We start from the raw sequence: 25,969 nt of genomic DNA, 5'->3' as shown, positions 1-25,969 counted from the left end.
GTCACGGAGCGCGGATGGCACGGGGACGATTAATTACCGATGACTCCGTCGTGGATGATCGAGGGCCGGCGAGAGGCTCGTAGTCCCCGTGGTTCGGAGGCATCGCGGCGGGACGCTTCTTCACCGGGGGCTGGCAGATCGCCTGGTCCCTCATGCTGGCCGTCCTCTGAGGCTTTGAGGGGGCGAGGGCGCTCCGTACTTCACCTGGAACATCCTCCGCTGCTGCAGGGCCGCCCGCCATGGTCAAGCGCCAGGGTTAGTACCACAAGACACAATGCAGAACACAGCCTATTTTAAGCTACCATACAGCAAACTCGACGTTCCGCATAACATTATGAAATCGCGACGTTTTCAGCTTTTTTTTGCGACAAATGCAATCGTGTTGGGTATTTTTCTCACAATTCGATTATTTCAGTCGTATTATTATCTTGCGTATATTTTGTGCAACGAGAACTTGTTATTCGATCGGGTATGATGGGGGGGGGGGGGATTAATTTTGAAAGCGTCGTCATCGCTTTTTAAAACCGTCATAAAAATGCAGTCTTACGCGTGCAAGTATCTATGAATCGTCGTGTGATAAAATGGAAGAAAAGAAAAGAAAAGAAAAGCAAAAAAAAACCGTAATGTCGCATCCGCGCGACTGCAAACGGGGTCGATTTCTCTTCCGTGGAACGGCGTAAATAGTTCCAGCTTGAGAATACATGCCACATACATATTGTATGCAGGTAGGTACGCTACTGCACAAATAAGTTTATACGCGCGGTGATTGACGTAGGTAGGTGTATACACTCTGTGGATACGTGAGTTGTACGTGAATTTCGTCTAAATTAGCGAGGTCGTGCAAATACTGCCGTATAGAGTGGCAAGAAAACATGACAATAAAGAGATCAATCGCTCGGTCGTTTTTACGAAAGACAAATAACATTCGAAAGATTTTATTGGATCGCTGAAAAAGGCTCCTTTCTCATTTTCGCATGCGGCGTTAGTTGCACCCAGCATTACCAATACGATATGTTAGGTGAAAAACTGACGAGGACAGCTTTCCGCCAACCGTGACACCAGACAAAGCCTTTACATTTTGTCTCTACTTTCATTTCAGTCGGAAAAGATTGACCAATAACCGATTGCAATAGTCCGAATTCATACATGTACTGCAATGAAAAGATTCGTTCGGTGTTACGGTTGAGGTGTGATTATAAATATTAACATTACACGTAAGCGATTTCTGTTACGTATACACTCGTTATTTCTTATCTGAGTTTTTTATTTGGCAAACATTCGAAAAAGGCACACAGGTTGAGAGTAAAATGAAACAAACAATAAAATAAACAGACCGAGGAACCGGCAAATTTGGATGTAAAGGTACGACGAACAGTGATCCGACAACACGTATTATTACAGGTACAGCACAATGCAACGATAGAGACAAAATGTAAGACAAGACACAGTAAGAGATGATGCACTAATAGAAAACAAGAGATTCTCTGTTCAAGCAAAATCATTTATTTCAAAACATTTGGAAATTCTTGTAATTTTATATTATGTATATATATATATATTTGGATATATGTATGTATGTGATTACAGGTAAAGGTATTATTTTATTTACGCTAATGAGTTATATGTATGTATCTATATAAGTATATAAAATTGCATAACCATTTAAAAGTGAAGAGAAAACGAAAAAAGAAAAAACCTTTTATACTTATACACGTTTCATTATACAGCCATTCTCAAACATGACTAACCCTTCTCGTATATTCCTATATTTATATATTTAATACTCTCGGTAAAAATATCAACTATAGTTCAATTTTCGATTATACACTTTTCGTGTATCCAGAATACCGCTCTCGTCCCAGGAAATTGGAGAGAATAAGTAAACGAATGAACGCACAAATTAAATGGAAAAAAAAGTAAAATTGAAATGCTGCGAAATTGAATAATAAACAATGAAATGTATATTCACTATGCGCATCCAAGAAAATAAAATTTCTATATTACGATTGTATTTTTAATAAATGCGAGTGAATCGATATTTTGCGTATCATCGATCATGGCATCGCGTCTCCTAATACCTAAGCTAATTTTCAAATCAGTACTATTTCGCATTATATCTAATAATGGACGTAATGTCGAACTAGTTTGATGCAAAACCGAACAACGTCTCGCCGCCCAGATTGTCACGAATTTACCGTTTTTAATTCCAATCCGGTGATATCGTTATTGAACACTTGTTCGAACTGTAATCATCGGATGAGAATGAGCGCGAATATACAAACTTCTAACCGTCGTTCGTATCCGTTACACTGTACAGGTATAACAAATAGTCAAGTATGCACGAGTTGAACCGTATCATGAATAACAAACGGCAGGATGATCGTGAGTCATGAGACAAGATTCCATTTACTTAAAATTACATCTTACATAATTATCTATTACAGTATAAGACCGCGAGTCGTGAGATGCATAAATGTATGGGTATGGATGAGTGTCATGCATAATGAATATGTAATTATAACTATGTGATAGATCAAGTTTATTGAAGATGAACGAAAGACGCAGCTTATAAGTATTTAATATAAAACAAATAAAAATCGCGAGTAAAATTTTCTCTTATCATGATAGGTTCAAAAACTAACAACCGAGACGTCTATTAGATCACAGCAATCATCTCATCTCCTCTGTATCACGATAAAAATGTCTATTCAAGTACCTAGGTATAATAGTTTACGATCCTTGCAAGCCTGTTATGTCAAAAAGCGTGCAGGCATCCACGTGTGAGTATGGCTATTACATCGTTATTGTCATTATTATCATTATCATCATTATCATCATTATTATTATTATTATTATTAATATTATTGTTATTATTATTATCGTCGTCACTCGTGTTCGTTATCATTAATAATATTAATAATATTACCCGCCTCATTTTCAATCGTATTAGTTACACTGTATAGGCCTGAACTTACCCAGATTCGCGTAGATCGAGTCGGGGCTCGTCGTAGGATTCGGTGGGTGCCACGATTTACTCGGTGATTTGATCTCGGTTCGCGGTGGTGGCGGCCGTGCCGGCTTGTTCGCCGGGTCCAATCGGGCCCAATCGTCGAGGGACTGATTCCTGGGAGGTGGCGGCGGCTTCCCGGGTCTCGCTGTATGGACACCGATGGTGGAAAATGGAAATTTAATTTTAACCTCTCAGAAGGCAAATACCTCTACGAACCCTTCTTTTCGGATGAAGGTTATACCCATATTGGTCAACTTTATGGATCATCGACAAATGTCGATGTTGTTGTCAGCCGCGAATCACGCGAAACCAGGACAAAGAAGGAAATAAGCAAAGGCAGTACACGTTAACGACGACTCACCAAAGGGATGATGATGAGTGGGGCTGGTAGAGAGCGACGAGAGGTGCTGGGTCTGGTCGGTCTCGCCGCCGGATTCGTCGGTTCTCTGGTCCTTGCTGATCCTGGGAAGGCGTTCCCTACTGACAACCTCAACGGCGGCGCCGTCGAGCTCCAGAGGATGTATGATTTCGAGTCGAGGTTTGGCCGTTGGCTGAGGCGAAGTTGGGGGATCGTCGAGTCTCGGCGGGAAGCCGGGGGTTCCGTCGACCTGGTCCTTCTTCGAGCCCATCCTGAGAAACTTCTTGAGAGAGAACCGTGACCGAGCCTTCTTCTTCTCCTCGATTTTATCGGCGTTATTGGCTAAGCTGTCCTGAGACAAGGATATCATCCTGCGAGCGTCCGCGTCAATGACCGACGAGCCCGACTGTTCGCTCGGCTGCGTGTCCGCGACTTCCTCGGTGGCGTCCTTGCGGAATTTCGGACTGCACGAAGAGGCCCTCTCCCGCTTCTCCTTTTCCCTGACGACCGGCGAGTCGGACTTTAGATTAGCCGCGCCTGGATTACGCGCGAAAAGCGAACTTCCGGCTTCGTCGAACGTCGGTGCGTAAGTCGGCGGCGGTGGTTTCGGGGCCATCCGTCGTTTGTTCGACGACCTTACGGCATCACCGTCAACGTCGGCGAGCGTCGGGCGGCCCGTTTCATCCTCGGTGTCCTCCCCCCTTCCCGGGATCAACGCCGTCGGCTCTTCCTCTTCGCCTACACTTTGCTGATCCTGCGTTCCCCTGAGGGTAAAACTTCTGGCCCCCGGTCGCGAAGCTTCGCAAGAACTGTTCCTGAACGCGGACGGTGCCTTCGGCGGCAGAAAAGACGGCTTCTGGGGAACCGTGGGCTTCGACTTCTTATTCACGTCGACGCTGTGGAGGAACGACGAATTCCGCGGCTCGATCGGCGGCGGGCTCCGCGGCAAGGCTGGTGGTTCGACGACTTCCTCGTCGGCTCTGCCGTCCGGTTCTCCGGCCAGCTCCCTGCTGACCTTCGGCCCGAAGGATCCCTGGGCCTCGGCTTCGTCCGGTTTGTTCTCACCAGCCTCCTCATCCGCGGCCTGTACCTCCATCGTGTTCACGTCCTTCCCCCAGGTCTTCTTCGGCTCCGGTTCACCATCCCGATCCTCGATCCTCGCGTGGCTCTCGTTCTCCCTCGCCGCACTCGTCCTCGCGATGTACTCGTTCTTCGAGTTCAGGGTCTGCTTGTAGCTACCCTGGGTCGCGAGCTTGACCGGCTTGTCGGCGTCCTTCTGCTTCTTTATAGCGGGGGTCCTCGTGATGCCGGTCTTCCGATCGGCGCTTGGCTTGGCGACGAAGCCCGACTTCTGGAAGGCCTGATCGCTGCTCACCGTTCTCCCGGCAATCGTCGAGCCCTCGACGGTCTGGAGCGAGTCACTCTTCTGTATAACGGAAATAAGATTGCTCGACGTGATCAGAGGCATGTCGACGATCTTCTCGAGGGCGGAGCCGTTCTTCTCGAGCTGAACGGTCGTCGCCTCCTTCTCGTTTCTATCCCGGACGATCTTGTCCTCGGCTATGCTGTTCACCGACTTCAGGGTGACCTCCGACTTGGCATCGGCGATCTCGCCGATATGTCTGCTCGTCGAGAAGTTGGCAGCTTTACGTTCGGCGGGCCGTTTCGCCGTCGGTACAATCGCGTCCCCGGCGCCAAAGGGCGTCACCGAGACGAGCAGGGTCTTCTTTTTGCCGTCCGAGTCCTTACGCGGTTTGCCCAGCATCAACGAGGCGAAAGACTTCTTGGCGTCTGGAGTACCGCTCGAGGATAGATTCGCGGTGACCGTGTTGAAGCTCGTGTTGGCCCTTGTCAGGTTGCAGAGTGCTCGCTCCTCCTCGCCGTCGGGAAGGTCGTCTTCCAAGCCCAGCGAAGACTCGCTCATCTCGAACTCCTCCGAGTCCGAGAAATCGTCACCGCCGTACCCGATCACCTCCGTAAACGAATCGGGAAACGCGACTTGCTTCTTCCCCCTGGAAGAAGTCTTTCCCTTGAGGATCCCCTGAAGCAGCGTCGGCGGGGTTAAGAACTTCGATTAGTTATTGGGATGAGTGAGAGTGAGTGGGTGTAACGGGTAACGGGGAAGAAATTCTAAAATGTTTTTGAAACTATAAAACGATAAAGCTTTCAAACTCAAGTTGCTCCAAGTGTTTCCATTTTCTTTAAAAAAGGAAACTACTCTTAAAAATAGATTTGATTTTAGATCATCCAAGCCGAACCCCCCTTTCTTTAAACCTCTTCTTACCTGCGGCATCGCCTCGACGTTCATCGTCTTCGTCGTCACCGTTATTCCTTTGAACCTGGCGTTGTTCTCGACGGTTTCTGAATGCTCCTCACGGGGTTTGAAGCAATTCGAGCAGAGCTCCTTCTTCCAGGCATTCTGCACGAAGTGGTTACACTGCGACGACATCCTAGCTCTACCGCATCCAGTGCGATTCTTTAAACGGCATTTGCAGCCCAGTTTACGTATCCATCGTCGTATCAATGATCTGAAACAGCGTACGTAGAGAAGGTTTATGTAGACGGTGTACAGGTTGGTCTCTTAACAGCCGGGTGACGTCGTCGGACCAATGCCGCGACGGTGTGTCACCACCACTCTTATACGTTGGGTCGATAATTACACGATGACGAGGATGACAAGTGGGACTGACGACAGTTTTCTCTGAATAACTTCGATCACCGTGATTAATGAACGAAAATCGTTCCCTGCGGACATTTCTCTGCGGTCCAAATTCATTCCCCGTATCGTTACATACAAATCAGTACGCATGTAGGTATAGAGAAAGTTGACTGATACTGTATATTAAAAGGGTAAAAACGAGAGTGGGCATAATTTGTATAGGTACTACAATGTATTATACGCATTGTTTTACGGACATTGTTACATTCGCGTTAGCGCGCTGCCGTTTCATCAATAAAATTAATTAACGACCAAGTGTAAAACTTAACAATGTTAAATTACTGCTCATCCGGTGTAATACTAACAATCATGCAGTTGCCACAACAACATTATACGTGTTCCTCTCTTTTCAGCTCTCTGCTGTACCGCAGCTGCAGTTTATTATGCCAGGCTTTCCAATGAAAACTTGAGTAAACATGACACCTACGTACCCAATCGTACATAAAATATACCCTTGTTGTTAAACGGCATTCATAGCTGTGTGTGAATAAATAAATAAAATTACACCTGTACGGGGTTACGAAGCCTTTTCCGTTTCGTAGTCATCCATGGTGGTAGAAATATTCGATAAAAGAGTAGGTATCACTCTTAAAAAATGGTATACGTATAACACGTTGTAAAATTGATTCCCGTTTTTATTGATACGAAAGACTGCAACTTTTGAGATTTAAAACCTCCGTGAAGAAATGGGGGTTTTTTTTTCTCTAATCAATTATTTCGATAGTCGTGACCAGTACCAGATAAACGTAATTTTGCAGATGAAAAAAACTTATAAAAAAAATAAAATCAAGTTAAAACAGCAGCTGTATATATTTTAAGACATTCGGATGAACCCTGATCAAAAATCTTTTCCATCCAGAGTCTAACTGCATCGGTGGTTCAGTGGTAGAATGCTCGCCTGCCACGCGGGCGGCCCGGGTTCGATTCCCGGCCGATGCAATTGTTTTTTTTTTCTTTGTCTTCACATCCGATTAATCGTTCATACGATCTTTTTCACCTCTCTTCGAGGAAATTTTATCATCGATATTATTTATTTGGAACAGATAAACAATTACAATGAAATTATTTCGATACGAATGACTTGTTTTTTTCTTGTATGTTGTCAGCCTCGGGACTCCGTAAACCGTCGAGTGGGATGTCTCCGATTTTTTTTGTTACCGGGTTATCAACCTCTCCGAGAACGAAGTTGTGACCAACCGATAAAAATTAATTCCCGCATCGTCCTCAGCCTTTTACTGACTGCGAAACGATCCTTGCCATGTGCCTAATACGCACACACACACGTGTGTTACCCACATCACATTAGGCGGGCAAGAATTCTTTCTGTACAGGTTTCTAACACAAAGGATGAAAATTCCGCGAACTCGTTGCTCACCTCTCACCCGAAACAATAAAAAATGATAAAATACAAGTATGTAAAAGTAAAACCGCGAGCAAACAAATTACACATATGAACAGCACCACGATGCGAATAAACCTCCGCACGTAAGGAATGTTTAATCCGTCCATATGCATACCTATATTTACGTATATACGCACGAGTTGACCGAGAACGTGAACGCGGAGGAATGCTCGTCGTAGACGCTTGAACGTGTTCCAGAGTATGCGAGTCCGTATGTGAATACCTTCGAGCACATACCCACCACGTCCAACAATATATCCACGCGCATTGCAGATTTGCATGCACGAGTATTATACGGCATAATGCAACATCCGGCTGCCGTAGGAGTGAGACAAAGAGGCGCTCGAATCTGCGCGTCCTTCGATCTCGCAGGTGTAAGGCTGTAATATCGTGTACCAAGTCCCCGTATGCCTGCGCACCTAGGTACGTATATGCATAATCGTCTAGGTGTATAGGGAATAAAAGTGTGGCTGAATAGAAAATCCCATTCGCCGTCACGTCCAAACAATTAGCCACACACCGAGTTTCTTGCCACTGCTGTTGCAGAGATTCTTGGTCTTTTTTCTTCCTTAATCCGAGGTACCATTATACATGGCACTTGGACCTGTACAGTCGTTTCAAGGCCACGGTCCCGGTCGACTAAATAACCCGCGTCGCAAAGACCTCGCAACGCCATGACCGTAGACTTAGAAAACTCTCTCCCGCTCTCTGTGAGGCGTGCAAGTTCCGTCATCGAGCTAGATAACCACGTTTGGTCCAGCCAAAGTGGGTCCGACGATCGATCAAAAATATTCGGGATATGGCTGCATTTTTGTTTACAGGGATTTTCCACCCTATGGAACTCGAATCTAAAGTCATTTTTGACCTGCATAGCCGGCGTGTATCGAGAAAACAGCAAAATTTCGACGTTTTTTGCGTTTTCATCGAAAACTGCCGCCGATGGATGAAATATGACTTGACCATCGTGTAGACGGGTAAATTCTACATCGAATTACGTCCTCGTATGTCGGAAACGGAGTCGGATCGACAAATTAAAAAACAATAAATTCTACTCATCGATGGTATCTGGGGAATTTAGGTGAAATAATTTCTTTTTTCTTAATTTGTTTATCCGACTTCGTTTCCGACATGTGACCACATAATTCGATCTAGAATTTTCCGCTCCACCCGATCGTCGAGCCAATTTTCATCTATCGATAGCAGGTTCTGAGGAAAATGCAAAGGACGTCAAATTTCGCTGCTTTCTCGAAGCACCGGCTATTCAGCTCAAAAATGACTTCGGATTTGAGTTCCTCAGGGTTGGAATCCCGTGTACAAAAAAAAATGCATCCATTATACCAACGTAGGTGAATAAAGAACGATGCCTAATTCTTGTCGTTTCACTCGACACATACATACTAACTGTACAATATTCATCTGTGCACTCGTTGCTCGACGATAGCGATTCGTTAAATATCATTCATCAACTTCTTCGAAATTATAACTTGTTATTCAATCGGTACTCGACATACCATTAATTAAACAAATTTTCATTCTTTACAGATACGGCTATCAGCACGATCAGTACCGCCCGATGCGGACACACGTTTATCTCTCTCGTTCGTATATCGACATTGTCGCCGTGGTGGTGGGGTGTGCGAGGTGAACAAACAATATTTTTTTATTACACCTATACCGACGTGACGCGCGAACCATTATGACTGTACATACGTAGTAAAGCGTTATGCAGGCACATGTGAGCCCATGGAGATTAAAAATTTCGCCCGACGCCCGATCCGCATGGAGGTACACGGTTAATTACCCGACACTTTACGGATTACAGGCATACCGACATGAGCTCTAAATCACCTTTTCTCGGTCATATTCAATTTTTCTTTTTTAATAAATGCGAAAAATATTACCAACACGTAAAATTTTAGTATCAACGGGACAGAGTTGAAGTTCCGACTTTGAAAATTTCACAAAGCGATGAATGCAGGCTCGAAAAGAAATTTAATCGAACTTGAATGTGAAAGAGTCTAATTACTTCTTCTCTATATCCGGCAGATGATCCAACGTTCACACAAATTATGGGATCGTTAGCCTATCGTATATACTCGTGATCACGGTTGCCCACGATTAATTGGTTCATTACAGAAGCGGGAGATCTCAATACCTACGTTTTGAACTGAAATCATGTCGTGTGAACTTAAACTTCACCGTTGAAAGTCGAGATCACAGTTGCATCTGTACGTATACGCATACGTGTATATACTATAATTCTAGATACAATACAATACAACGTACATCCACCCGTAACGAACATGCAAATACGTACGAGTGTTCATTATCGTCGTTGTTGTTCTTATTATCTTGCCACGAATTGTTTGGCTTGCGTGAGATATTTGGCTTGCGGGAGAACTAACTAATTCTACTTTTCTTTCTCGACTGTTTGCTCGTACAAGTAGCAAATTCTTGTCGCGAGCTTTCAATCTTAAAAGATAAAAGTAAAAATCGAATCTTGGTACACATATCCGTTTTATGACTGTAAAATCTTGATTATACGACGAAAAGAGTAGAAAAAATTCAATTTTGTTTCTTCATTTTCTCATTATTATATCCACTTACATTATTTGTGCCTTGCAAATTTATTTTCCAAGTATTGATTATCACAATTTACAAAGACATAAAGAAAAAATGTTCCTTCTTCTTTCAGCGATTCTTGTTATTATTATTTCCATCGTACACGTCCGAAGTTTGACACTCGGTCAAGCTACTACTGACCCGGGCAGGCAGCAGCGTGACTGCGACTCGGATTATTGTATACATGCCTACGACTACTTTCGCGATAGAAATAATGATAGAGAACAAAGATATGTCAGAGGACGTCTCGGATTTAAAATCTACTGACCCAAATTCATGGAGCGTAAAACGAGCGTACGTAAGTACCGTCGTACACGAACACGAACACACACACACAGGGGGATTTGTATTATATACGCAGGCATATTATTGCAAATTGTACAAGGATCTTAAACGTATATATCTAAACGTTTCAAAATATTTATTATATAAATACCTATACACGTGATTATGCGACATTTAGCCTTCGCGGATGACGCAAACGCACGGAGCATTTACTTTAAACATTAACAACGACAATAAATAATAACGATTCAACGGGGATATTATGACACGTCGAGTTTAGCGATTATTACCAGAATGAAATTGCTCTTTTATTATAAACTCTTATCGCGTAGGTATAACGAGTACACACCGGTTCGAATCCCCTCGTCGTTTTGGATATTGTGTCATCTTTTTACCGCCTTTATACCCCCATGATTGTGTTTGAGTGTGCGCGCAGGCGACGATGAGTGATCCTGACGTAACGCATCGCGCGCCGTTTTTTATTGCGAAACAATAACAAGCTGTTTTTTGCACAGGGGGAGACCACCGATACCAAATTGCATAATTTTAAATTTAGAATCTGCAGAAGCGATCGTCGATCCCGCCGTAGAATCGTTTGCACGGAAAAAAAGACAGAAAAGGCGAAAAAGCGGTCACATTCGATAACCGTTAAATACCAGAGTTTTGCATTCGTGGGCAGGATGAGGATTCCTGCGGTCATAGACGCGAGGACGGTTGCAAATTTGGCACATTAATTCGTACCAACGGTCGCAAAACACGCCTGTCAATAATACCTAGAGATCGAAGACGGTTTCGGTCCGTATCTCGAGCGATAAGAACTTTTTTCAAACCCGTCTAATAATCATATCTGCGACGCGCCACAACGTGTAATGTATACCCACGATATCATATTTGCATAAATAATCAAAATGCAGGAGACGTGGCAGCGCGAAGTAACGCGATGCGTCTGCTGCTGCACGCCAGCGTTGAACCGAACGGAAATGCCTCCCGATTATTCACGTTCAACCGTATATTTCACGTACAGATCTATCGACGAATGACTCGCGTACGCATGTACGATGCATTGTACAATTAACGTGCACAGAGTGACCGAGCTGCGGCGACTCGACGCTGCATTAATTTCCGTTTCCGCTCAATTTCGTTACGAGGAAAAAAAATTCGATATGATAATTGAATGGAATATGGAAGAAATAAAATAGCACTTTCAAAAATCAATATTAAGAGCTCATACTCGGCTGTGAGATATTCTATTTGGAATGCCGATGCAGGTTTGGAAAAAAACAAAAAAATTTTATTTTACGGCACACCCTAGTGTACGTATAAGGCGTATTCTTTTCGCATACCGTCATTTTCGCATATATTTTCAACGTCAATGATCATACGACTCAATTGATATTACAGCCTGTATACACTGTACATGTATAGTTAAAATCAAGCGCCGATCACGGCGGTTCGAGGTCAAACGAAAGGTGTGTAACAACATGGCAGAGGACAATATAGACTAAATCCTTGAAGCCGGTATAATTGCCCGGCTACGCCGCTGCAGCACCCTTGGGGCCGAAACTGTAAAATGAACATGAGGCCGTACCCAAATACTTTTGCAATATTTGTTATAATATAAGTACGATAATTCGCGCGGCTTGACTAATCGAGTTATATACAACGTTAAAAACATTCACGGCATACGTAAGTTAATCTGTACATTAGGGTGGTCTTCATTGCTGCGGATTTTTCCGAAATTTTACCGGGACGCCCCCACAAATTGAATCCAAATAAATACATAGATAGAAATCTCAATCCTAAACCATCGCGCTAGGTCTGTGAACGTAGCCGTTTAAATCATATGCATTTCGTTTTTAAGGAGATTTTCATTTATTTACTTGGAAGCAATTCGGGAGTTGGACGAGACAAGATTGGAAGAAATGGGAACACAAAGACTTGTTAAATTTCGCGTCCCATTCATGCCTCGCACGTATGGATGGACGATAAATGGACATGCACGCCTAGATGCGTAACATGGACACGTATCAGAGACTCGAGAATCACGATTCATCGGCGGCGCGTTGACCACGCGTAAAAAATTATGTTACACATATGCCTGTACATAGTTGTATTTTTTATGTACATGTAAACTACTTCTTCTTCACTTTATCAAGCACGGTCTTGCTACACTCTGTACAATATATCGCGGGTGAGAAGAGAAGTACTCGTCCGATGAACGATGAATGCTGAATGCCGAGCATTGTGCATATTATAAATACTTTATACGTGACGTGTGTTCGTCGAATGAGCGATACCCGCTCGTCTTTGTACGTCTAACCAATAACTGCCGCGCAAAGATAAAAATCGGAATGCAAGCCGCATTTATACGATATACCGTAAGATAGACGTCACCGAAGAAGACGATTCACAGATAGTTTGATTCTTCGCCCGATTTACTCTTAATATGATGTTTTCTTTCGCCGAATGTGTACCGTTTCACCGATCGAGCACTAATTTTCATTTCCTAACTTCGGATACGGGTTAAAAGCAAGAATTTCATAGAATTTCAAAATATGGAAAGTTAAAGTACAGAAAAATTAAAACATAGCAAGTAGTAATGCGGAAAGACAAAGTATAGAAAGGTCAAAACATGGAACAGCAAAATCGGAAATCTGTATACGATTCTACATTATCGAGAAGAATTCCGACGATTCTAGAGTTTGGCATTCCATGTTCCGACCACTGCAATCGTCTACTTTTCCATACTACGGCTCTCAACATTTTTAAATTCTATAGATCAAGTTTTAATTGTGGCAAAACCTCCGATTTTCTTGATCTTTCAATATCTTTACCCCCACCCCCAACTTCGAGCCACGCGCTCATTCGATTCCGATCATTGACAAAGACGCGGGTATACTTATTACACCTATACCCACATGTAGAAACCACGCCCTGCAATACACGCGCCTTTACACGCATGCTTGCATTATTGTAACACTCACACGTTCGGAATTCGTCGTGCGTGCAGAGAGTCGAGAGGCACGTCAAGGGGCAGGGAGCCATTCCTCTCCTAACAAAGAGCCAGATTCTTGGGTTCGTTCCGTCTCTCTTCCTCCTCTCTCCTCTCTCGTTATTTATTTTCCCTCAGTTCTCCGATCTTCAGTTCGGAACGAACTGCTAACAGCGAGGGAAATACGACGCCTCGCGAAGTCAGGAAACCGGAAAACGTGCTTCTTTGTCAAAGTGGGGAACAGGAGGAGGGAGGAGGAAGAGGACCTCGGCGCTTCAAGTTCTACCGGTCCTAAAGGAGGTCGGAACAACGCGCGAGGAACGCCGACCGGCTTCTCCTCAGTTTAAAACCTCGAGCGGTTTTCTGAACCGGATAGATAATGACTTGTTTTTTTTTTTTTTTTCTTTTTTCGATTCGATGTATATGCATACATGCGGCCATCAGGAATACGCCTAACACATACTTTTAGCCTGTCGCACGTTGATTTAGGCCTCTCTTTTAATTTCATTCGCGGTTTATTTGCACTCTTATTTCGACCATGGAAATAATTCAGTCTTCATTTCGTTTCACAAAATACACTATTTTCGTAGTTTCACGTACTTAGTATCATGTATGTGTGGCGTCTGATTGCGAGATGAAAACTGGTAGCGAGAGGAAGAAAAGGAGAAAGAAAGAGAAAGAGAAAGAGAAAGAGACAGAGAGAGAGAGAGAGATGTTGAGGCGAACTTTCTAGCCTGAGCTCAGCTGCAGCAGTATACATCAGTACTGTTACAACAATTGCTTTGGCGAATAAATAAATTGTTTCCTGGCCGTCTCTCTCGCATCGCTCTGGCGTAATCTCAGCTAGTGTATGCATCTAAAGGTCACACTGATTTCACGATGGAACATGAAAACTATGGGAAGTTTACATTACACACCAAGTTCATATATGCCTAATTAGTCTCGATTACGATTCGTAATTAACGCCAGCTCTCGTAAAAATTTGATAATTTTTATACACGGTTAATTGGACCTCATCTAGTTTTGATGTATGCACATATCGTATACGAGTAGACGAGATTAAATTACGTATATATATATGTGTGTGTGTGCGTGTGTGCGCGTGTGTGTGAGAAACTGTCTATAGAAATTTGTATCAAATCATTAAGGCGAAATAGTAAAAATAAAGTATCACCTATATACCTACATAGATTTAAGGCGACAAGGACAGCTGATTTCAAATAAATTTAACCTAGTCGATAATCGATTCAATATTTGGATCAAACATCATTTTAAATCGTAAAAATTTTTGTGATAACAATTTGTGTAGTTTGGGATTTTTCCATACCGATATCTCAGTTTATGCTTTTGATGCTTCATATCCTTTGATGAATGATTCATCGTCGTTTGAAGGGTTTTGGAAAAAGAAAACATGGTAGTGTAGCTCATTCTCAGAAATAGAAATCACCAATTTGCTAATAACTTGGTAAAAAAAAAATGTCTTCTTACTCCCCACATTCGTAAAATGAATATGAAGTATCTTAGAAAAATTAATTGGCCCGTCAGCGTGGAAAAATTCTCACGTAACAAATTTTTATTCCACGATTTTTTTTAATGTGAAACGAACCTTGATATTACATATATGTATTACAGTATGGGTCTCAATTCTCCGGTTCTACCGGATTAAAGAGACGGAAACAGCAGCCAAGTATTACATTACTCAAGTTATGCGAGCCGATCGTCGCCAATCGATTATATATTTAACGGTCAATTAATCGGAGGGTATTGGCCGTTACACAGCTGAATAATTCTGTGCAGCAGCAGTTTGGCGAGAAAATCATTTCTTTCCTTCGTTGCACAGTCCCAGGTTATACCTACAGTATAATACATTACGTAAAATGGTCGGAAAAAAACGTTGACGATCATTACAGGTATTATACCTTTACCGCAGCGGTATTTTCTAACGATAACGGTTGAAATTTGAGGCACCTATTTGTTGCCTGCGGCGAGGAAAAGGAAATAGTCCAGGTAAAAAAAAAAGAAAATAAAAAAAAGTTAAACAAGAAGAGAAATGACGGTGATAATGACGATGATACGAAAAGTGAGTGAGAATTTGAATAATTGTTGCTCGCGGACTTTTTTAAATGCCTATCGTCGAAAGTCCATGGCAGACATTAAATTTGACATGGATGGAGTTAGTGTGACGTTACCGTAACGATGGCATGTTTAGGAAGAATCGCTGATTCGCATCTTTACGACTTTCCGAAATTTCAATAAATCATTGTAAACAAAATATACACTAATTCTGAAAAAACCAACTCTTCGAAAGTCATCCTAGAATTGGCCGATAATAATTTCTTCTCCCGATGTATTGTTACGTTAACGTTACTAACTTCAGCCTCATTAAATTCAACGTCTGCAGTTACATATATATATTTATCCACACGATAATTTGAACAAATGGAATTCCGGGATGTAACAGTCATTACAATTATTAGCTTATACGTTATGTCGGGGTCAACTAACCGGCTAATCGTATACATATGCGCGTTTAATAACCACAAAGAAAAAAAAAATCACAGCATATTTATAGACTGGATAAGTTTTACAGGCACGCGAATATATGTATACGTATATAATGTGTATAAATATTCTTACGAGCAGGTAAGTGTGGTGTAACGTAACCGTAACTCTGATAATAAATGCCTGCAGGTAAAAAAAAAAAAATTGTAATTCCAACGAGATACAGGCGTAATCAGAATCTATTCTCTAAATATACATTATTAATCTCTCTGTCTGTCCGTATGTTTGCTTGTAACTAGAAATTTTAATTTTTATTTTATTTATATGTCTAAGGTATTCAAGGTCTCGCTGAGTGGACAGTTTTTCCAAAAGCAGTGTATTTGACGATATTCAGAAGCAGAACCGCAACGAGCTGAACATATATTATCAAGGGCCGGCACGTGAAGAAAGACGTATCATAGGCGCGTCATTGACCATCGCTGGCCGATCGAGAAAAAAAAATCTTTGCAACGGTTTCGATCGTTTACGTAACGCGACAATTGTCGATGCCTAGAGAACCGGACGCAGCTAGTCTCTGAAACCGGTTTAGAAAGAAGAGAAATAAAATGAATAAATGTCCATACGCGCCCGTCTGGGGAAGCACAGAAATATCGTTTACAGTGCGTGAACCTCGTTATAGATGCAGGGGCATCGTAAGTGCTTTAAAAAAACATTCGCTGTTGAAACAGATGGAAATTGCAACGGCAGTATTTCCCAGACGTAAAGGTATACCGCATGCGGCCGCGATCGCTCGAGATTTACCGATCGATCGGTTACGTAATAAATAAGTCTTGATACGAATTCATTCCATACGCGTACTCTATATATCGCGGACATATGTTGCGAATTCTCATTAAGCCTATGGGTACTTACGTACGTGTGTACGACAGTTGTTAGCTTCAATGGTCTTGAACAACGTATAATATAAACTTTCTCCGATTGATTAAGATTATAGGTATAGGCATATGTATAAGTTGTAACCTAAATCTAGGTCATGAATGAAATAATTCCAGTTCCCTTATACCCGTTTCTTTTTTATTTATTTATTTTTTTTTTCTCTTTTACACCTTCTAAATTTTACTTCACCCAGACGAAAGAGGCATCGTCAAATGACGGAAGAGACGAGAAAATTTATTCAGGCTCAAGACTAGAATATTAAAAAAAAAAGAAAAGGTAACTAGCCTCGGAAAGTAGTGCAAATCAGTTGCATACACGCTGTTACGATATTCTGTACTGTATATGTCCGTTATCTATCTGGCGATAACTTTCTATTTCGCGAGTAGACACATATATTCTGCGCCTGGTTGCAATGTATTGAAAATAAAAAAAAAAATAAAGAATCGTGGAAGCGACGTGGTGGAAATGACGAATGACTCGTTGTTTGATTATTAGCCATGTTGCAGGTAATGCACAGATTTAACGTACCTATCTGACACAAGGCACAAGCGCACCGTGTTTAATAAGTTTGTAACTTCGTAGTGCAGAAATATATGCGAGAGAAGGTTAAATATTTTTCGTTAGAAATTTTACACAGTCGATTATAAACCGTTGCTGCCGCTGGTGGTGGTCGTGCAACAGAGTCGGCCAAGGTTCATCTTTTGTTGCCAAAGCAGGATTCTCGAACCGTAACCAGGACGCAAGTTTTTCTACACACTCGGCCGATATCCACGTCCGTTATGATCAAGGGTATGTTAGGTTGGGTTAGGTTATTATTTTTTCTATACGTATACCGCGTATGTCACACATGCGTACGTACGTACACGTATTTAATAAACGCACCAGTTGCGCCAAATAAGCGAAATCAACGAGAGCTAACGAAGCTCGAACGAACCCCGAGTTGCAAGTGGCACTTTCTCTCTCTCCGCGAAATTATAGCAATTTCAAGTCTCGGACGTCTATTCCCCATTTCGAGCATTTCGAAAACAACCAAAGGTTATGTTATTTTCTCTGTACAACAATATGTATACGTGAAAGAAATATTTTCCTCGCATCGTAAACGCAACCGTAACATTCCAAACGTGTTAATTTTCATCAATTATGGCAACATCCGAAATTCTCTCACCGCTTCAGCTTGCAAACGCGGCAATCAATGTCTCGGTCGAGTTTACTCCGCGAATAATTTCCCACCCATAATTCGGACGTGAATGGTACGCAACGCACTACCCATTTATAATAAACGATGCCCAGGAATGATAATCGTAATTGCAGGTGTATTCGCACTGTATAAAGGCACATCGTCTCTTTTCCATGTATGTACATATACACGTTCACGTGTATAATACGCCGCACCTCGGTCTCGAATCGGCCTCTTTAGAAAGCGGACGTGTAAGTGTGCCTCTACACACTGCACCGATATATGCGGTGTCTGCATACTATAACACTTGAACTATAAGCACGTGTAAAACAAGTAAAGGCCAGGAAATTCTCTCCCTTCGGAAAGTACCGCGGTTGCAAATAATCATAAAAGACGACAAAATTTGTTTTTTTTAATACTCCGAATATCGAAAAGAACGTCTGTGTAATTGATGTTGAAGTGATGCCCTGGTCGATTTCGACGTTGACATATCATCTCCAAATATCTATGCACAAATCTCGCAACAAATTTTCATTTCACGCAGCAATAAAGAAACCGCACGGATGGTAAGAAATCGCAATAGTAAATTCGTAGAATTCGTGCCGTTTCTTTACTTTTGCGTCGAATGAAAATTTGTTTGAGTGTTTTTGTTCAAGATTGCGTCTAGAATGGAGCTGCTGCGCCCTTTTTATACGCCAACGTCGAGATGAAAATTTTCGAACGCAAAACGAATCATGAATAAAATAATACTAATCTTCTAACGGAGTATCACAAGTCTGTGAACAAACTGGGTTACCACAAGTACGACAGCTACTTGAATCCGTCGTGCAGTGTAGGTATAATGTTAAATCAGACTCGAGAGGTCAAAATTCCATTATTTTTTGTGATTCGGTGTGCGCAATCGGAGAGAGAGAGAGAGAGACGCATACACATTCATGCCGCAAGTAGCTTGTACACACACACACACGTATATATATAATGCTCGCGTGGAGAGCGTGTTTAACTACACTTTCAAAAAATCAGGCAAGTGGGCTGCGCGATGATTTCACTCTCCTATTCGTACAATTTTTGAGTGCACATATGTATGTATTCATATACACATGTGCTTGTACCACGAGTCAAGATATCGTAAATTAACGTAGATTGTTTAGCCGTTGCGCTATCGTTGCACTTAATTAGTAAATTGTACGCGTAACGAAGGGCGCGCAATTTTTATCAACTTGGTGAATCTCACCAATCGGTTCGTAATCACGTCGCACATTTATAAAATCGTTCCTAAATAATTTATACTTTGAGAACATGTAATATAAAATAAATCTGGAAACGATTTGTCGAATCAATTTTCACCACTTTCGACTTATTATATATTCGTATGTTCCAAAGACTGGACTAACAAGCATTCTAAATATCTGGTTACCAAGGTTGTTGAAAAGGTGACGCGATTAAAAAGTAAAGAATAATATAAATTGTATTCAAGAATCACTGTGCTTTATAAATTGCTTGCAAAACGTATGAGTTTTGCAAAAGGTCACACGGACAGTGGAGGAGGGTTTGCCTTTTTTGTTACAACGAATATATAAGTGGGCGATTCGAGTGTAGAATCACGCGCGAAGAGATCTGCGGTAATTGGTCGATTCGCTTCAGCATAGCCATTTTAGTACAAAGCTCAAACTCTGTTGAATTTCGTGAAGAATTTCGCCTACGACAGATAGCCGGGTTAACAACGATGACGACAATTCTATTTTAGATATCGTTAATTGCTTTTCACGCCAGCATCCAGGATCAAATAATATGCATGCTAAACCTGATGAGAGATGAGATATGCAGGAGCAGAGTGTGAAAAAAGTAGAAGCCGAACGCCGATTGCAACCGGATTCTCACCTTATAGATATACATACATACATATATATATATATATATATATATAGCTTGAGCACTTTTACGCTGCGATGATTAGAAACGAATGTTAATGAATTTATAGGAAAGCCGAATCGAGTCAAGAATGCTATATTGTACAGCTGTAAAGCGAATCGAAAGTTTCGAAATATATGCGGATGCGGCACACTCTCGCTACTAAAAATTCAAATCAGTTTGAACGTGTTTTGAAGATAGTTCGACACCATCTCGATCTAACCCAAAAGTCCTGTTTCCGTCTTTCTCCGATACTTTGCTTGATTTTTGATTTTTCGATTTTCTTTCGAGTTTGTCCGAAGTTGTTTTTTTCCGCCAGATGATCGCGTCGCTCGATTTCGAGCCTGCGATTCAACGGTTGCAAAATTATCGCGCGACGCGGCACAGCGGGTAGAAAGTCCCCTCTGCATCGGGTATCTTTTGTCGTCGGTACGCGTTACAATCGTTCGTTTCTTAGATCGTAGATTACAGACGAATTAGACCCCGGCACCCCGTTTGTTCTTTCCGCCGTTTTCTTCCTGCTCGATTTGCAGGTACGAAACGTAGCTCTCGCCAAATACGTGGCATGCATACGCCTATCGATTTCAGTTGTTCCTCGGCAGTTAGAAGTACGAGTTTCACGTACCAAGTTTACGAAATTCAACGCGCCGTTAAATTTATATTAAACGTGTTATTCGAATGGCTTTCGAGTAATTCCAGTGAGATGTTACGTGAAGGAAAATTTTACTATCAGAATCGGACAATTTCTAGACTCCGCAATGAAAATCTGTAACATAGACACAAACGTTCCTTTTTTTACACGAATATATAGTTTTCCCTTCAAGTCCGACCAATACTTACGTAGTAAGGTATAAATACTTTCAGGCTGACTTTTCCGCGGCATTTACTGTTACAGGAAGATATCGAATGGCGGTGAGAAACGACGCGCAGCTGATCGATGTTCAGTGAACCCATCGATTGTCGCGAGCGTGTAATACAACGATAAAAAGTAAACGAAACGCGCCTTTGTTGAATCGCGGTTCGTATTATGTGCGTTTGTAAAGGTAACTGCAGTCTGTACAGGATCGGATGTCATTTTCCACACGAGGGGTCCGTTGTTTCTCTATTATTATCGTTGTTATACCCGTAGGTACACCTTTGACACCGCGTGCGCGATGTACGTGTACCTTTGCAGGTATATGAAATTTGTATAAAAAAAAACCAGGGAACGAGCGAACGAACGAACGAACGGATGTGCCGCATTCAGTGGCGGAGTCAGGCACCTCGACGATAACAGGAACAACGAACGCCGGCTTTGTGCTGAATCAATGAATGAACGAATCGCTGACTGAAACGCGAGATAGGGATTACACGCGGTGCCGTGGAAGAAAACAAAACCGTCGAAAACGCTGAAGGAATGAAACTTTATACACATGTGTCGGATCGTCAAGAATTTGCCAAGGCGCGTGTCGTGTGTTCGTCCATAAAACGAAAAATTGATATAACTTATTCTCTTTACATTTATGGACATATTACCGGTAAACTGTTTCGTCGAGCATGCGCGACAAGTAAAGTAATATCACGAAAAATCGGATGCGTTATTTTATATCACAAAAATTCCGATGAAAACTATTTTCATTCAACCTTTTAAATACAAAAATACGTCATTCTTTTACCCCCGTACGTTATTTTCTGTTCAAAGAGTAAAAATATCGGTATCATTTTGCATCCCGATACATGGTAGTACAGGACTGCCTTTTTCTCACTAAAATTTATTGCTATTTTTTTATTATAGTATAAATAACGAGGCTGAAGTTTGCAACGTTAATGCAATGATGCATCTTCGGAAAAGGTCGTTATATATTTTTCAAACTTTTCAATTGCTTAAAATTTACTAAATTGATAATACAACGTATCAACAAACTCAGATTTGGTAAATTCAAATTTTTCAGCTATTCGAAAGGAGAAAAATAGTAATTTTTGTTTCAACGTTGCGATGAATTGACTTCACTAACTTCAGCCTCGTTATAAATATACGGTAAGTCTTTGCTTACGGTTGGGAGGAAATTTTCAAGTATCTAACTCGATTCGGACGGAAGAAAACTGCGGTCTGAATTGCACGGGATGTAAAAAATGAGGTGAGACGAGTCGGTGAAATTTTCAACGATATATCGCTAAAGTAGGTAAAATTACGCACCATGCGTATACCTAGATTCACATAACACAGATAGACGCCGATTTCTAATTAATCTTAAAAGGCAAACTGGGGACAGAGCAAAAGCAGCAGCAGCAGCTCGATGTCCTCGATAATATATCTGCAATAACGACGACGGAAAACCGGTAGCACGTATTATTTCCGTAAGCATACATTCGTCGGTACAGTTTCTCATCGTCTACGATACGCGCGTGCGTTTTCGTACATAAAACGCATAGAATCATTTTATTTACACGTTATATACAAAACTATACATACATGTGTATATATATATATATATATCCAAATACGCAATAAATACGGTTTCTAATTCAAGTATTTATACGGAGTTTCCAGACTCATGGAAAGCTTCTTTTTTATCCCCCCTCCGCTCCCCCTTTTTCTTTTTTTTTTTTTTTTTTGAGAACTGCGACCTCGTTTCTCACACGGTATAACGTACTACAGGCAAATATATCTCCACCTTGTTGCAATATTCTTTTATTTGCAATTTTATGCTACTTAATTGGATTATCGGATATGTGCGTAAATCGCGACCCGCTCGTCTAGTTCTACAGTGATTCTTCTTCTCTGCTGCAGCAGGTCTGTGCGCAAGTGTGTGAAGTTTATACAACAAAACTAGTTCATTTAACTGGTTCAAACGCGTTTATTTTATAGTTATGTGCACTTTATGTACATAACGTATCACTCGAATAATGAAAGCCGCACCGCGTGCTTCGGTTCAATAAATTTATACCAGAGTCGTAAAATGCAGATCAAATTAGTGCAGTTGTATTAATTGTACTTGGTTATAGGTACGTACATGCACGTATATTGTGTATAAGCAAAAGTATCCATATAGCAACGTAAACCGTTCGTGACATACTATTTTTCACTTCAACTGTACACGCATTGCAAATAGACGCGGAAATACGGTGCTTTTTTGTACGTTCGTTCGTCTTTCGTGAAACGAAGAAAATAAAAATCGTAGTAAGGAGCTACGGTTGTTAAGTGACCTACACCTGCGACAAGAGACACGTATTCCTACACGACGAACACGAGAATTGAGCCTTCGAGAAAATATAAAATCCCAAAATATACATTATTGTGTATGTATTATGCGTATATAAAAAGATATAACTCATGTTTTCGCAATTTTATGGAGAACTTTCTTCTTATCACTCGTAACCGCAAGCCTTTTATACTTTACGTTGGTGTTAAATTTCACAATCGACGAGCCTCATGTACAAGTACAGCGCATACGTAACGACAAATGACGGTTTTTCTTATTTTCATCCTTTCATTTAACGCTTGATCAAGTTCCGTCAAACAGGAAAACAGCGCTGCCAATGCTGCGGAAGGTGAATAACTTGAATCAGCAAATGACTGATTCGACGCAAATTTTGTCTATGCTTTCAAATTTACAAAAATACAAAATACATTTTTGTCGCTACAACTCCGGCGTATTAATCAAATTTCGCCATTGGTTGTCGACAATCATTTTATACCACCTAATTTTTACGTGACGCAGAAAATATTCCCGCAGCTGTTGCGCGGCTATCAGAAAATTTACGCATCGTTATTATTGCATGACGAGTAACGGAGGCAAGCTTCGAACCCTTGTTCATGTCGCAAACGATTCATTCTTATCGAGAAGAAAGAGAAAAATCCGATTATACAATATTGTCTCGAATATTGTTTTAGAGATTACGGGTTCGAGTATACAAATCCACCATTCAAACAAGACAAAGTTTCACGCATTCTATTTATTATCATCTTGTGCAAACAAAGACGCTTATCTGCACTTTTGAAAGAAGAACGAACCGATAACGATGGGCATGCTCGAGACAGCGGATATCTCATCATTTTCTTCTTCTTCTTCTTCTTCTTCTTCTTCCGCGTGGAGGGATCACGTACGGGGCAAAGTTCCGCTACATACCTTCACGTTCCTCGCCGTCGTCGTCGTCGTCGTCATCCTGCCAGCTCGTCTCCATCGCAATGGCGTTATAGGTATACTTGCGCGCTTGCCAACTCGGAAAGGAAAGAACGATCAAAAATTCCTCCGGTGTTACGGGCAGCGGCCTTCTGCTTCGCCGCTTGATAGATACGTGGACGGACAGACAGAGAGACAGACAGACAGACAGACAGCTAGGCAGACGAATCGTACCGTATGTTCAATATAGTCCGAACAAACCTACGCGAGACTATAATATTATACGCTAGTAAATATAAAGCGATATTATGTAAGCTTATAGATACACTGAATTATAACACAGGTCGGCGACTAAAAAACTGCACGGATTTTTTATACCTTATCTTATAGATTTTCACTCACTCAACCCGGGAAAAATACTCAAAAAGTTCCATCGCGGTCAGGATTTTTCTTGAACTCGTGTTTGTAGTTTCACTTGTTAAAGTGAAACTCCCGTTTAATTCGAAATTTGGTATCCTATTCTTGATTCTAAAAATCAAAATGCAGAAGTGATTTCTTACGTCCAGCTAATATATATTAGAGTGAGACTCAAGAATAAATACGAACAGGGAAACAGAAAATGGAAAGCTGGAGCGTGTTCGGAGAAGTGTTAAAGAGAAGAAAAAAAGATTTCATAGACGCAGAGAATGAACACGGAATGATGAATACATTTTACAATGAAATTGTTTGTTTAATCTTATAATAAATATTCTGTAGTTAATTGTAATAAAATGATGGTTTTGTCATTATTGTGCTGCTTTTTTTTATGCAAACACCTTGTGCTTTGCAAGAATACTGTACGTGATGGAGGGAGATGGAAGTCATTCTTGGATTCAGTACACTCGAAAACATAATATTTACCAAGAACATCCCATGCAGTTTAAAAAAAAAAAAAACGCTTTTTTTCAGACCCGTGTATTTTTGAAGTGTCGGAAAAAATTGAAAACCTACACCTCATACAATTGTACGTATATTACAGGTAATATAAATGATGATAACAAAATTTTGTCAAATTTCTAAGCGGCACATTCGAATTACGTACAATTCGTGCACATGAGTTTAAAATAAAGAGAGAAAACCATCAGAGCCGATGGATCGCACGCCGTGATCGATAATAACAGATTTCCGTTTCCCGTGGGCTTTATTCACATAATCATAGGTATATGTCAGCCCTGGGAGGGAAACGCGGCTATAGCCTGTGTCTGTAATTACATAGTTAACGCCAATTCATAGCAGAATCCGCACAGCCACGGTCATGCCGACGACTTCATTCAATGCACCCGAGGTATGTATACGAATGAATAGGCACGTTTTTATGAAGGTGTAACAACTTTGATCACAACTTACGTGTAACGTATGTGTATATATACAACTACAACCTGCCGACCGTTCACGAAACAGGGTTAATTGCAAGGTGTGCGACACGACGATTCATTATAAATTCTCTTCGTTCGTTAAATACTACATAATACGTATACTCGAGTGATCGATGACCATGCTTTGGTACGGTAGATAAAATATATTACATTTTTTTTTCTTCGTGTAAAAAGTTAATCGTTACAGATGATTTTTGAACTACGAATTGTGTATCGTGCATCGTATACGTCGCCAAGTACCAACTACGACACGTGTAACGAACGCTTCATGTTACACCTCGGCTCTCGTTATTTTTTTACCGCCGCCATCCCGTCGGAGCTACCGTATCACGTTCAAGGTTCATTTCGTAATTTGCACAATTTTTACAGCCGTGTTATTGTGAACAAGTAGGTACAATCGACACGCCGACCGATTAACCGATAGGTTTGTCTATTTATTTATATTTTGGAATTTCCCAATTCCCGCCAATCGACGTCCGTATCAATAATGGTAAAAATTTGACATACTCGATGAGCAGTCGCGGTGTATCTGTGTTT

The 25,969-nt window shown here is 41.4% G+C and overlaps 1 protein-coding gene and 1 non-coding gene across 3 annotated transcripts in view; one reads left to right on the top strand and one right to left on the bottom strand.

Annotated features, from left to right (window-relative positions):
- The window catches only part of LOC124185356, a 38,463-nt gene that overhangs the window by 3,262 nt on the left and 9,232 nt on the right, over nucleotides 1-25,969 (bottom strand). The window contains exons 2-5 of one of the 2 annotated variants that reach the window (XM_046576036.1): nucleotides 5,653-5,896; nucleotides 3,372-5,409; nucleotides 2,976-3,155; nucleotides 38-222 (exon numbers count right to left, since the gene is read on the bottom strand). In XM_046576036.1, coding sequence (XP_046431992.1) covers nucleotides 38-222; nucleotides 2,976-3,155; nucleotides 3,372-5,409; nucleotides 5,653-5,817 — 2,568 coding nt within the window. In that variant the 5' untranslated portion in view covers nucleotides 5,818-5,896. The remainder of the gene's footprint in view (nucleotides 1-37; nucleotides 223-2,975; nucleotides 3,156-3,371; nucleotides 5,410-5,652; nucleotides 5,897-25,969) is intronic. The other variant, XM_046576038.1, reaches the window with a different exon arrangement.
- Trnag-gcc lies at nucleotides 6,956-7,026 on the top strand. Its single transcript has one exon. It is a non-coding gene; the product is annotated as a tRNA-Gly (tRNA).

This window comes from Neodiprion fabricii, chromosome 6, assembly GCF_021155785.1.
Source record: "Neodiprion fabricii isolate iyNeoFabr1 chromosome 6, iyNeoFabr1.1, whole genome shotgun sequence".
In the NCBI taxonomy this organism is placed as follows: domain Eukaryota; kingdom Metazoa; phylum Arthropoda; class Insecta; order Hymenoptera; family Diprionidae; genus Neodiprion; species Neodiprion fabricii.
The sequence above is the reverse complement of the archived record's forward strand: the minus strand, read 5'-3'. Positions and strand labels throughout refer to the sequence as shown.